This window comes from Sander lucioperca, chromosome 4 (genome assembly GCF_008315115.2).
Source record: "Sander lucioperca isolate FBNREF2018 chromosome 4, SLUC_FBN_1.2, whole genome shotgun sequence".
NCBI lineage: Eukaryota > Metazoa > Chordata > Actinopteri > Perciformes > Percidae > Sander > Sander lucioperca.
The window spans coordinates 13,744,234-13,758,078 of NC_050176.1; the positions used below are offsets into that span (position 1 = coordinate 13,744,234).

The 13,845-nt window shown below is 40.5% G+C and overlaps 1 protein-coding gene across 1 annotated transcript; it reads left to right on the forward strand.

Moving 5' to 3' along the window:
- The first annotated feature begins 6,655 nt into the window (after positions 1-6,655).
- On the forward strand, positions 6,656-13,075 carry LOC116043087 (germ cell-specific gene 1-like protein). The gene is made up of 5 exons (XM_031289598.2): positions 6,656-7,316; positions 9,655-9,702; positions 11,406-11,558; positions 11,888-11,999; positions 12,589-13,075. Exons 1-5 carry the CDS (start codon positions 7,028-7,030, stop codon positions 12,881-12,883), a joined length of 897 nt encoding a protein of 298 aa, XP_031145458.1. The 5' UTR covers positions 6,656-7,027; the 3' UTR covers positions 12,884-13,075.
- The last annotated feature ends 770 nt before the right edge of the window (positions 13,076-13,845 follow it).

The following is a 13,845-nucleotide window of genomic DNA, read 5'->3' on the forward strand; positions in this document are numbered from 1 at the left end:
ACTCTGTAGTCGCAGAGGTTACCAGAGATGCGCAGTTTATAAACCAGGCATCTGTTTTGTGATGTGCCGCAGAAGGAAAGGTTTGCTCTTAGCACTGCAGATTTGTACGATTGCGTGTCAGTGCGTGCAAGAGAATGGCACACAGCATGTTGCTACAACAGTAAGTGATGCAGCTTCTGTGCAGATTGGAAGCAACACTCAACATTATTTTTTTCCTCATTTGTTGCTACTGTACATAAAGATTGCATAGCACGCAACCCCAATCATAAAACCACTCACACACCATCTACTGTCACTGTAAGCTGATTTCAGAGCACCCAGACAGTATGATTTCGAGGATCAGTGAACGGCAGATTATGAAGACTAATCCTTGGGTGCTATCTGTATAGTGGCAAATTCTACTCTTAGCAGCTTTAAGCGGAAGTTGTCACTGAAATACAAATGAAGGCTGTGTCTACCAAGAGCTTAGGCCTTACAGTGTTGCACTCTGGAGCCACATATGTTCCAAAGGTATTCAAGCCATGTGAAAAAGGATGCAACGCAATGGTTCTTAATCTCTTTTTACATGGATACTCCTGACCTGCACAATACCAAAAACTCCTTTTAGGTCCATCTATTTCAGTCAGTTTAGATTGGTGCAGCTTCATGAGATCATACGGGCCATGGATATAAAACTATCTCATAAATAATCCTGTCTTCGTTTTCAATCTGTATCAACATGGTTGGTCATCTTGACGCATGCAAAGGCTGCAGCTGTTCAATGGTGTTTAGAGGAACAAAAGAACATAAAAAATTCTCTCAGCACACTATTTCTTGCCTTCAGTGATCATGATGCTCATGGCCATGTGATTCCCAGGCTTAGGAAAAGCTGTAAGGAAATGTGTTGTCTTATTATCTCCTATCAAATCCTAACGGATCAGTTTGAGTTCAAAGAAATCTTTCCAGCTTCTGTCCCAGATAACTTATGTAAGATTTCTATATGGAATGTGTCATAGCATATTTATATAACAATGAATACTGTAGTCAGATAATGCATACCATAAATACTACAGTTCTATGTCTTTCAGCGATTTGGATTATAGGAGCTAAAACTTAAATCTGATTGTATATTAATATTGTGTGTCTGAGTGGATGTACGTTTGAATCCAAAGAAAAGTCACGGCCACAGACGTTTGACCTCCTAGTCACCCCAATATGAAGGTAACCTCCAAAGCACCATCCCTTTTAATAGTGATAGAAGTAATAAAAACAAAACATTGTAGGGATATTACATATATCTAGTAGAAAATCCCATAAGCAAGTAAGCAAACGGATAAAAGCAAGTTAAAAAATATGTTTTAAGTACACAGAACACACCCTCAAATCTCCAGGAAGGAACTAAATGCAGCATCACAGTAGACTTGAGACCTTGAATGAGTTACATGCATAGTGATCTGTTTGGGACACAAATTGGGAAGAAAACTGTGCAAAGTTATTTAAAGTAAGGCTTTTCTGAACAGGAGCTGCAGTGGTCATAATGTGACAGCTACGGTGATTGTGTGCTGACAATGTACATGGTGAGAATGTATGGAAGAGATGTAAAAGAAGGAGGAAAAAAGCTACCAAGTAAGGATCTAACATCCCAGATGATAGTAAAGGGTGGGGGGTTGACCGCAGCAAAATTGTCCTCTTATATGCCCCTATGGTGGATAAATCATGAGACAGTGCCCTCTACGGCAGTGGTTCCCAACTTGGGGTCCGGGGACCCCTAAGGGGGGCGGCAAAGATCACAGGGGGGGCGCAAGTCTTTATCTGGTTTGAGGTTGAGGTAAAAAAAAAAAAATATTTGCAATGTTAATGTTAAACAAATTATGATAATACACTAGAATATATAATGTATACAAAAGTCTGTATAAAAACTATATATTTTTGTTCTCGCTTAAACATGAAGGCAGGCTACTTAGTAGACCAAACCTCCGGGACCTCTTAACCTGGGACCCTTGCTGTCATCAGGTCAGCTGCTAGCTGCTATCATCCTCGTTTTTCCTGCCGCCACGGCATCACTATTTTATGAACGAAACATGGCGGAGAAACGTAAAAGTGCTGATAACTCCTCTGTATCAAAAAAGAAAGTAAGGGAAAGTTACCTAAACTTCGGTTTCGGAGGGGGGGCTCAGCTTTTCTTAGACATACGTAGGGGGGGCGCCAAGGAAAAAAGATTGGGAACAACTGCTCTACGGTGCCCTTTCAGTGGAGAAAATGAAGTGCCCTCTTGGGTGCCTGTAAATGGAGAAAACATGATGCAGTGCAATAGGCTGCCCTACATGCTAGAAGTCTCTGCCCCTGCCCCTCAGACAGCCTGTTTCTGCCACCAGCTGTAGCAACAAAACCCTTAAGAGTATTAAATTGAGCAAGAGTGTGTTTAAGTGCTTATGAATTCAAGTTTACATTTGTACGTGGGATATTGTTTTATATATATACTTACATTACATAGTCTCACTTAAACCTACAATAAAAGATTGTTTTGGTAGCTTTCGAAAGAAACAAGGTGATAATATGTCAGTGTTAAGTATGGAAACAAGTTTGCCACATCAATTTAGGCTGATAGCATATTGCTTATTTGCACATCTAGCAAGATATGGGGAGGCAACATTGATTAAAAATGTATAAAATTCACTGTCAAAAATGAACTTTGCCAGAGGTGTAGCTGTAAAAAAGGCCATAGTAACACTTGCTCTCTCTCCTGAGATGATCGACCAATCAGTGACGAGAGTCATTGCTTTGATCTCCTGCCAATCACTCTCGCTCAGACAGGAGAAGGGCACAGACCGCAGCAGCTGTAAAACAGACTTTTCTCTAGCTTTTCTTTCCCGTTTGGACTTGTTGAAGTGATGTGTGTGTAGCCCAGAACAACCACATCCAACTTCACATGTAACGCTTCATAGTTGGCTGTGCCCCCCTTTTTTTTATTATTATAATTTTTTATTTATTTATTCATATTTTATGTTTATTCGTTATTGTGCAAATCCGTGCTCATGTGCACATATATAATTGTAGTATTCTAGTGCATTATATTTGTATATGGATGCAGAATTTGTCATACATTTACATACTTACATACTACTTTCATCTCGATTTTGTATTAATTTAACATAACTGTTGTGATCCCCTTGTTGTGGGAGGGGGGGTGGGGGATAGATGCGCTATGTGCGATTGCTCTGTTTGTGTGCGCTGTTTGTGCATGCTGTCTGTTCTGTTTTTTGTTGCTGTGCTTGTTTATGTTGTAAAGAAAATGAAAACCCAATAAATACATGTTTGAAAAAAAAAAAAACACTTCATAGTTAACTTCATGTTCAAGTCATAAATAAATCTTCCTGGACATCTCTGGTTCAAGTTCTCACCGGACACCCTACAGCGGACTAGTATTTCAGTAGCCAGTTTTTCAGTAGTTTTTACAGTAGCGTTTAGTCTCAGCCCATTCTACGATCTAAACTGATATAAACAACTGTACCAGAGAGCCTGAACCAAGATTGTGACGTCAAAATAAATTAAAGATCATACATAGTGCAGCACTGCGGTCTAAAAGTATATATATTTTTTTATTCAAGTAATTTAATTATCTCAGCATTTTTCTTAGCATATGACAATCTAAAGACTATAGTATTCCAAGAAATTTTAAGAAGTCAGATGTGACCCCCACTCTTCAGATTTACACAAATAGTCTGAAATTCATATTGATTCTATCAATATGAGGCCTTGGTGGATGCGTGAACATTCATTCCCACATGTTGCAGCAAAGGACTTAAAATGTGTTAACTTGAGAGCAGCGATTAACTTCTTGTTATTGCCACAAATTATCACCATCCTCATGGACGTCATAAGCAGTGTTTACCAGGATGTAGCCAAGTATTCAGACTTCCAACATGCTGCTCATATCCAATAGGACTCTGGACATCTGTTGGTAAGAACCACTGGGTGCTTTCAGGACACAGGGCAGTATTTCAAGCTTTGAGATGTGTAGAAGGGTTTACTCACAGAGTGGGAAGTGATGACTTGCCCGACAGGGTTTCGGTGGGGTTTCTCTTGGAATCTTTTCAACCAAAGCAGTTCAGTCAATTCCATTTGTGAGTTTCGTGCCCGTAAGCCTGTTTAATATAGAGCAAGTTGTATTTGAACTGCGAGGATTAATCCTGTGTAACTGAAGCAGAAAATGTGCCCATCACCCCTTGATCACCTTTACTGTATGTACAAGATCATGCCAAGGATTACCCACTGTATCACCAGCAGCTTGTTCAACAGTATTTGGGGCACTTTGGTGGCCTGATTTATCAGTTTTCAGAGTCATGTTGAAGTGCAGCTTAGTCTCCAGGAGTGGGGGTTGAACATGAAGGCGTGCTGCTGAGGTAACAGAGATGGCAGGCCTATCTGGCCTCATTTACTCCTGGGTTGTAAACACGGAGGCTCAAACGATTGGTATTTTTAGCTCATTCTCACACAGAAGAATGCCAGTGCTCATGGGAAACGTCTTTGAAATGCCAACATTTGTCTTGTCTCCGCATGACAGCACATGGATTAGAAGACGTTCACTGCAGACTCTGAGTCTTGTAGATCATCTCTACTTCTCACAGTGTGCGGAGCTCAACAGACCCCCATCAGGCTGGTCAGTAGCGGCCGCTCATCATCCTCTCCATGACCTCTGACCAAAGCACAGAGAAAACCGAAACAACTCTCAGAAGCGAAGGCAAGGATTAATAGAAAAACGTCAACTGCTGTGAGGAATTAACAAGAAATCGTACAGCTGCAGTTTATTACATTTCATTTATTTTTATTGACTGATGCATGTGTTACGCACACTTTGGGACATTCTGCATAATTCAGAATAAGTGTCATAATGTTTTAATTCACAACAACCGACTGTTATCTTTTACTTCGTCAACATGCTCATCACTGGTGGCCTCCGTCCAGTGACTACAGAGGGAAATGAGCTTTAAGCTATATCTGGTGCAATACATGTGTTGTCCCTGTTAAATAAACAATACAAAGTTTAACAAGTCAGTTTAAAAATAGATCATATTGTATAAGCTCAAACACAAGCTTACCACATTCAAAGTCAGTTGAGCAGTTTCTGCATGTTATAGACTGTGACCCTTGTTCCAAGCTTTGGGTTACTTAGACTTACTTATACATTATATTATACATTCCCGTGATGTTAAAAAGAGTACTTCACCAATTTCTTCACCATTGCACTCCTATAACACAATGAACAGTTAGTTAGTTAGTTAGTTAGTTAGTTAGTTAGTTAGTTAGTTAGTTGGTTGGTTGGTTGGTTGGTTGGTTAGTTAGTTAGCTAATCTTTTATTTAAACAGGCATTATTATTAACAAGATATCTTTGTCAAGAGACCTTGCACAAGAACAAATTCACAACACACAATGTCCATACAAAATAGACATTATTTCTAAATTAAGGGATACAGTTACTTTTGCCATTCAAATGAGTATAATGTTTTAAAATCTGAAATCAAAAACTTAAATTACTTCAATTATTGCTCTTTATTTTTACTAACTTGATAAAGACTGGACTTAAAGGGGCACTCCACCAATTTTACACATCAAGTTCTGTTTACCTCTCACATGGAGTACGACTTTGGGGTACTGTAGGATCCAACTTGACTTGTCCAGCTGGGGCCTAAACGTTTATTGGCCTTAATTCTGTCTCTTGTGTTTCCCCCAAACAAGTTGACTAAATTTATAAAACATTTTGGAGTAGCCCTTTAGTTTAATTCCCCACATAATGCAGTTATCTTTACTTCCGAAATGTGCAGTGAAATCTGACTATGGTATTATTAAGCTCTTGCTGTAGGCCTACTTTGATTTATTTTTAATTTAAGTGGTAACTTAATTGTCCTATAGGCTATTAACAGGCTGATGATCGCCCTGCAGTTGATACAGTACATCAGTGATCTTCAACAGGGGGTCCGGGACCCCTAGGGGGTTCTCAGAGTCAATGCAGGGGGGCCTCCAAATTCTTGTTAATTTTTGAAAGATTGATGAATCCAACATATTAGCAAATATAAATCCCCACTGCTTACTGGCTTATAAGGTAGTACACAGATAGTTAATCCTAATGATTAACTGTGCAACATGTTTAACATTAAAACATGATTTATAAAATAATGCCAACAATTATTAGGCTATTTGAATAGTTTAGTATTCTATGCAAAACAAGATATGTATAAAGACTTTAGGCCGCCCTGCAGGTTATTGTATGACCAATTAAAAAAATATGCAACGGTGCCCGCGGGCACCAGGCCTGTTCTAAAAATGAAAATTGAATATTGACATTATCTGATTCCCACGTTGTTAAGTCATTGTTGATAATTATTGTGAGAAATAATTAACGTGATCAGTGTCTTCACATAGATGACTATCATTAATCATTAATAATCATATTCACATCAACTAAAGGCAAACTGAGCAAATTTGTTATTTCAGAAGAGTGTATCAAACTGGTAGCCCTTCGTATGACTCAGTAGGCCTACCCATGAAGTAGCTCTCAGTTTCAAAAAGGTTGTTGACCCAGAGGGTCCCTGCTCCATCTCTCTTTGAGTTAAGGGGTCCTTGGCTTAAAAAAAACAAAGACCCCTGCAGTACATTGTCAGCGAAGGAGGGAGGAGATGAGATGCATCCTATTGACAGAGAGGGGGAGAGAGTGAGACCGAGCGCATCATTAGAAAGTCTCACACTTGATTCAAGCGAGCGTCACTCCTTTGACAGCTGGACGTTCGTGGGACAGCGCGCGTGATAACGACAAAAAAAGTCAAAGTGACAGGTTACACTTGTTGGCACACAGCTGAGCTCAGTGTGGGGATGCTTTCGGTATCCTGCGCATCAATGGAGATGTTTGGTAATGGTAGAGTGGCAAATAGGACCTGTACTTCACCGGGAGTGTTCGGAAATTAGCAGGGGCTCGTGCATGTAGGCTACTCCACTTAGCACGCATGAACTTTTCGGTCCTCCACGCGCCGAGTTGCATCCTTCTCACGGACAATGAAGACGAGTCGCAAATGCAGGAGCCTTCTGTCGGTTAGCTTGAACTTCTTCGCCCTGTTCTTCTCAATAACGGCGTTTATAACGACTTACTGGTGCGTGGGGACCCAGAGAGTCCCCAAGCCAAAGTGCAGCAAGCTGAGGACACACCAGTGCATAGACTACGGAGTGAACGAGACAGACCCGAACAAAGTGGTGTACAGCTGGGAGACCGGGGACGACAGGTTTCTGTTTCGACAGTTCCACACCGGCATCTGGTTCTCATGTGAGGAAAATATCCACGATGAAAGTAAGAGGAGAAGGTGTGTGGATGTGTGAGCTAGCTTAACTTTATACCTCACCGCGAGACACAGTTATTTGATGCTCAAGGAGACATTTCACTGCTTATATGCAATGATTTATGGTGCTGAGAGGTTCCACTTTCAAGTGACTGACTGTTATCGCAGGATTGATTCTGTCACCTTCACTGGTTTGTCCAATGAAAAAGTTTTGATGAGGAAATGATGAAAAATAGCCTTTATGTAGAACAATTGTATTTTCTCATTGCTTATAATTATATTAATACATTTTTAATGATAGGCCTACCATTGATTTAAATATCTATTTTGAAAATCAATTTGGGGCTATTATAACTGAAAATTGCACACAAAAAGTGCTTTCCCCTCCTCATATTTCACTCCTTCCATTTCCCTATCTTTTGTTTTAATTGTTACAGATAAGATCATCATCATCATCATCATCATCATCATCATCATCACCACAGTTTACTTAAACTGACACCAGGCCTATAACTAGTCACTCACCATTCACATTTTAAAACCCAAACAAAGAAATTAATGTTCACCTGAAAATCACGTCAGTCATTTTAAATCCCTCATCTGTCATAATGGAGCTCTCATTTCAGCTCTCACTCAGCTCTAATGGAGATTAGTGGCAAAAGTGTAATCAAGCCAGATTAGTCCTCTCTGGTTAGTTCACTGCAACTTGATCAGGAATTGTCCCAGCACCCACCTTCAATCTCAGTAAAACAGCAGCTATATATCAGCCTATAACTTTGATAACGTGCTAATAATACCCCACATATTTTTATGATGCTCAAGACTAGAAATGAACCACACATTGAGATTACTCTAAAAGGAATTCCTAGCACATGTCCATCTCATGAAGTGGCTGTACAATGATGGGGGGGGCTGAGACAGCTTGAGTTGATAAGGATTATGTAACAGGGGCCTTGATGAGTTTTTCCTCAAAACAGCTGTTGCCACCCTCCTTCTATACCTGATTAAAGTGTTCCACTTACAACAAATCCAGAGAATCGCTCCGCTCAACAGATGACAAAGGGAAAACATCTCATCTGCAGGAATGTGCAGTGTCAAGGGCCATTTTTTATGTTCTGTTCATTAATTTGACACAGGCTTTCATTACGTCTCAAAGTGTGTTTAAGGTTTAACAGGCATGCGCGTAATTACAGTGCATGTTTTTTTGCAGAATAATATCGCTATCCTATTCTTTAACTGTAATTTTATGCAAAGTACCTGTAATTCAATAGGACAAGAACTAGGGCTGCACAATTAATCGCAATTTTATTGAAATCGCAATATGAACTAGTGCAATATCCAAATCGCAGGGGGGCGCAATATTTGTTAAAGGCAAAATATGTGTCAAACCATTCTAAAATAAAGTATTAGATTCAGATTCAGATTCACTGAGATTCACTTTATTAGCCATTTGCAGTGTAACCCACATTGGAAAAAAATGTGCAAGGAGCTCAGAGTGCAAGGTCAACACATAAAGGGACACAACATAAAAACAGACAAGCAAATGCCACATAAAACCTCAATATTAAAATACTATACAATAAAAACCATACATAAATTTAAAGTGCCTAGTTTAAGGTGCTTTGTTTAAAATAATCACAGCCTGTGGAAAGAAACTGTTTAAATAGCGATCAGTGGAACATTTGACAGAACGATACCTTCTCATTCTAAAATAAAGTATTATGGTGCTGCAGAGACATCCCGGCCTACAAATCGTATCCTACAGACTAAAGAAAAAATCTTTGTTTGGTACAGATCCTCGACAAAAATTCACACTTCAATCATTTTTTTTTTAGATTTTTCAATGAAAATGAGAATAATGATACAAAAATGATAATTCCCTCCAATATCGTGAATCATATCGCAATATCAGTCAAAATAATCGCAATTAGATATTCTCCACACTGAATCAGAAACCCAAACAACTGCATTTCTGACATATGCCTCTTATTCAACATTCTGTTCATTTCTGAACTTATGAACTCTGAATTTGCTGCGGCTGTGTGGTCATCGGGCAGGAGGTCACACTCTGTCTAAGCCGATCCAGAGAAACAAACCTGGACAGAATTTGGGAATTTAACACAGATTAGGACTTGGACTGAGGTCTGTAAGAGTTCAGTACTAAGTGCATTTATTTATTCAGTTTTGTTTAATCCCAAACCAGCCTCTGAACTTTCCCACAAACACATTACGGACTTATTTCTGAACTGCCACATAGTGAATTCAACAAAAAGTATTGGCTAGAGATGCTACTGCTACCGTTCTGTGCTAAGTCATAAGTCATGACAATATGTTGTTTTTCTGCTTTAGGTGAGATGTGCAGAAGCTTCATCGACTTGGCTCCTGCATCAGAGAAAGGTGAGTGTCCACTGCTCATCATCAGGAGGTCCAATTACGATCAAAAGCTCTTTAAAGCTGTAGTGCGTAGTTTCTGTCTCCCCCATGAGGAATTCTAAGTTATGACAACAATACTGTGGTAGCATCCACATGATACAAGCCTTCCGTGATCGCGCACTGCCCCCACCCCTCCTCCTCGCAGTTGCTAGTAGCCAAGGAGGACACGGAGGATTAAAAAAACATGATGGACTCTTCAGAAGAGGTCATTATCTTCACTCGAGTTTCTGCGCGGGAAAAACACCGGACACCACAATCTTCTGAACACAGCCATACTGAGAAATACAGAGAGAGTTGTGTGGAGCTGATAGTCTTAATTAGCTTTGTAGCAACTCATTTGGCAAAGGCTTGAATGTAACGGATGTTCATTAATATCGAAAAGTTACGCACTAAAGCTTTAACAATAGTGAAACAGTTACTATCTATTTAGTCGAGTTTGCATGTTTAAATGCTGTTTGGAAGAGGTTAGGAAGGTTTATTGTATTATCGAGGCATCCTCACTGATCTTCCACAGGCATGGCTATGTGCAAAGAAGTGTGATGGCTTGAGGCACATCGGTTTCTTTCCAAAATAAATATATCATGGCGGCACAGTGGCTCAGTGGTTAGCACTGCTGCCTCACAGCAAGTAGGCACTGCAGAGTTCAATCCCTGGTCCGGGCAAGGCACGTTCTCCCTGTGTTTCTGTGGCTTTCCTTCGATTGCTCCAGTTTCCTCCCACCATAAAGACATGCATGATAGATAACTAGGACTACAGTTGAAAATTAGCCGGCTGGCTAACACTGGCACAATTACGGACATGTTGATTAATGTGCATTGTCTTCATACATAAATGTTTATGAAACATCCTTCAAAATCTCTTAAAATGATTATTTTGACAATGACAGCACAGTACAGTCTCCAAAGGCGCAACCAAATAGTGAAGTTATATATACATTTCCTATTGATAAAGGTATGATATCAAACATTAACAATGATTATCTACTGAGCTATGGAGGGCGATTGTTAACCTGTACTGTGAATACGTACAGAGTATCATCTTTGGTCTGCTACTCACTTCCCAGTTCCCAAATTCATCAAGCACTTAACTTTCATTTTGGGCATTTGGGCCCTTTTAATGTGAAACTATAGAGACCCAGATGCAGCGACACACATTTTTTGTTAACTTTTAGGGTTTTCAGCTGTGTGGACACTGTCGTTTGAGAAATACTTGTCTTCCTGTCTCTCTGTGAAGTGATTGAATAGGAAGAAAGACGAGAGGCAGACTGCAATGGAGATGCAATTACGCTTGGCTTGACTCATTAGAAAGCTGAATAAGACTCGGAGCAAACTGGAGAGCTCTGACATCAGTTGAAATTCAGCATCTTACCAGGCGGACAAGTTAACATCAACCCCTATTAGCTGCCTAAGGAACCACTGCGATGTTAGATTAGATCGCACACTTGTCCAAAACATATAATTTTGTCTGTTTTAAACTGGTATGATTCAAACAATGTAAGCATTGCCCCATTCAACATCAGTACATGTAAAAGGACATGAAACAACTACACTACTTACTCAGGCTGACCATGAACTTATTGTAACATACTGTAAATATACTGTAAGTCATATCACATTTTAAAATGTAAATATTTGATGTTATCGTAATCAAATGTGCCCATTTTGCAGGGATGCTGTGGCTGTCCCTGGTTTCTGAGATGTTGTACATTATTCTGCTGGTGGTGGGCTTCAGCCTCATGTGTTTAGACCTGGTCCACTCCAGCAACGTCATTGATGGACTAAAGCTCAATGCCTTTGCTGCCGTCTTCACTGTGCTCTCAGGTCGTCACATTTTTATTTCTTATTAACTGAAAGGCTTTTTTTGTGTGCCTGCACTGCACTATAGTCAAGTTTTCCAGTATCCACAATATATTATATCCCATCTTGTGGTAAGCAGGACATGATGAATGGATAGGGGATTTAATGAAGAATTTAATGCTATCAAGATTGGCATCTCATTATTTCGTTTGTGCATATTTGTGCGTGCATGAAAAGGCTTTACTGTCAGTGTGACAGTACACATCATTTTATTTCTGAAGAATTCTTTGCACGCAGTTTGCATTTGAACCACGAGCCATGCAGCCATCAAACTAACCACATATTTATTTCAGGTCTTCTTGGCATGGTCGCTCATGTGATGTACACACAGGTCTTCCAGGTCACTGTCAGCCTCGGCCCACCTGATTGGAGGCCCTACAACTGGGACTACGGCTGGTCCTTCTGGTATGACTCCACAGGCATGCAGCAGAAATCAAAGATCGTACTCATATTATGTTTTTTTTTTTACCAATATCACATGAAGCGCTGCTATATAAATAAAGTCAACTCACCGATTAAAAGACCAGATGAGGGATTCCATTCTGCATGTAGCAGCACCAAAGAGTTGGTTGTCGCCCTGCTGTCACTACTCCGCAGCGTCACTGTTTCTAATGAAAAAAGCCCAAAGCTCTCATGTTGTGGCAGGATTAGGTTTTGGTGTCCAAAGCCCCAATACAGTTGTGATTGGAATTGCATAAGGGGATGATATCTCACTCCTTTACAATATGCACAGTATGCTGAAAATATCGTTTTAGAGGCTCAACAATTCTTGACCCTTTGTAGGCATTAACCTGGTGAAAAGTACATGAGACGATGATTAGATTTTCAGAAGGCAGACAGTAGGACTTCAAAGTGATTGGCACTAATCTCAGCAAACAATAAATATTGAGGGGAAAATGTCCAAATGCAATTTCAATTGTGTCCGTACACGGGTCACCACATGTGCTGAATTACAAAGTGAATTTCTCTTTTTTTTTTCTCTGTTTTCTATCAGCATGGCCTGGGCATCCTTCACCTGTTGCATGGGCGCATCAGTCACCACCCTCAACTCCTACACGAAGACCGTCATCGAGTTTAGGCACAAACGCAAGACCTTTGAGCAAAGCATCCGCGAGGAGCACGCACGGGAGGCTTTCGGATATTTCCGAGAACGCTCCCTGCACTCCATCTCCAAATCCGTGGAGGTTTATTCCAGCCAGACCTTGAAAAGTGGCAGGAAAACGCTCATACCGGCTGACTCTCTGGACCTGAGTGACATTCCAACATCTTTGGGGGAAGAGCAGTGCTGAATGGGACAGGATAGAAGGTGGCGGCATTCCTCTTGGTGTGGCAACTTGATGAATGGAAGCGCTGTTCTCATTATGTGTTTGCCATTCAGTACTGGACTAGTCTCGCATTGCCAGACCTTCCTTCACAGCGCTGCGGAGGAGCGTCTGGCGAGTCCACACAGCATTCCGGGATGGGAGAAAAACGTGCTCTGGTTTATTGGCATTTCTTTAAACAAATCACAATCATCTTGGGCGGCGCTAAGCGCCGTACGGAGCAACTGCGCCGCTGCAAAATAGCCTCGGGAAGCAACTTGTTTTGGTGGAACGTGGACGTTCAAAGGTTGTTTTAGTCGTGCAATAGAAAACTCAGATTGGACAGATAGTCTAGCTAGCTGTCACCATTTACCCTGCAGAGATCTGAGGAGCAGTTAACCATAGTCCTCATAAATCGACCGGAGTTTAAAATGTCAACACAAAGAAAGCAGAAGGTGACGGGCGTCCGGCCGAAATGAAAGACATCCGGCTGAATTTCCGGTGGCACCTGAACAATCCTGGAAGTGTAACGTCGTGGATAAAGACTAGTACGGGACAAACAGCTAACAGGATGTAAGGCCGCATCATTAGCTCCACCTGGTTCATTTTAACACTGCCTTAAGTTGTGGGTGTGTTGTTCATGTTGGTAGTCTGTTTGTGTAACCTACCACAACGATTTAAAAGAAATGTGAAGTATACTCATATGAATAGAGTGAGGGCCTCTTAGATGTAAAAGCCTTATTAAACATGCTTCAGTCAATCAATAAATCAATGCAAAGACAGTGTGACAGGTGTTCACCGGTTAACTGGTTTTCATTCAATAAAGCCACAGAGAGTTACTGCAAATGATGTGCCTACATATATAAATTGTAAACAAGTTGTGGAGTGGAAGTGTACAGTATTTATGTACAGAGAATGGCTGTGGAAAGTTGTGGGTCATTTTTTCTGTT

Coding starts and splice junctions, on each gene's coding strand:
- LOC116043087 (XM_031289598.2), top strand. CDS start 7,028: ATGAAGACGAGTCGCAAATGCAGGAGCCTTCTGTCGGTTAGCTTGAAC. Junction 7,317..9,654: donor GGAAAATATCCACGATGAAA/GTAAGAGGAGAA, acceptor TTTCTGCTTTAG/GTGAGATGTGCAGAAGCTTC. Junction 11,559..11,887: donor CGTCTTCACTGTGCTCTCAG/GTCGTCACATTT, acceptor TATTTATTTCAG/GTCTTCTTGGCATGGTCGCT.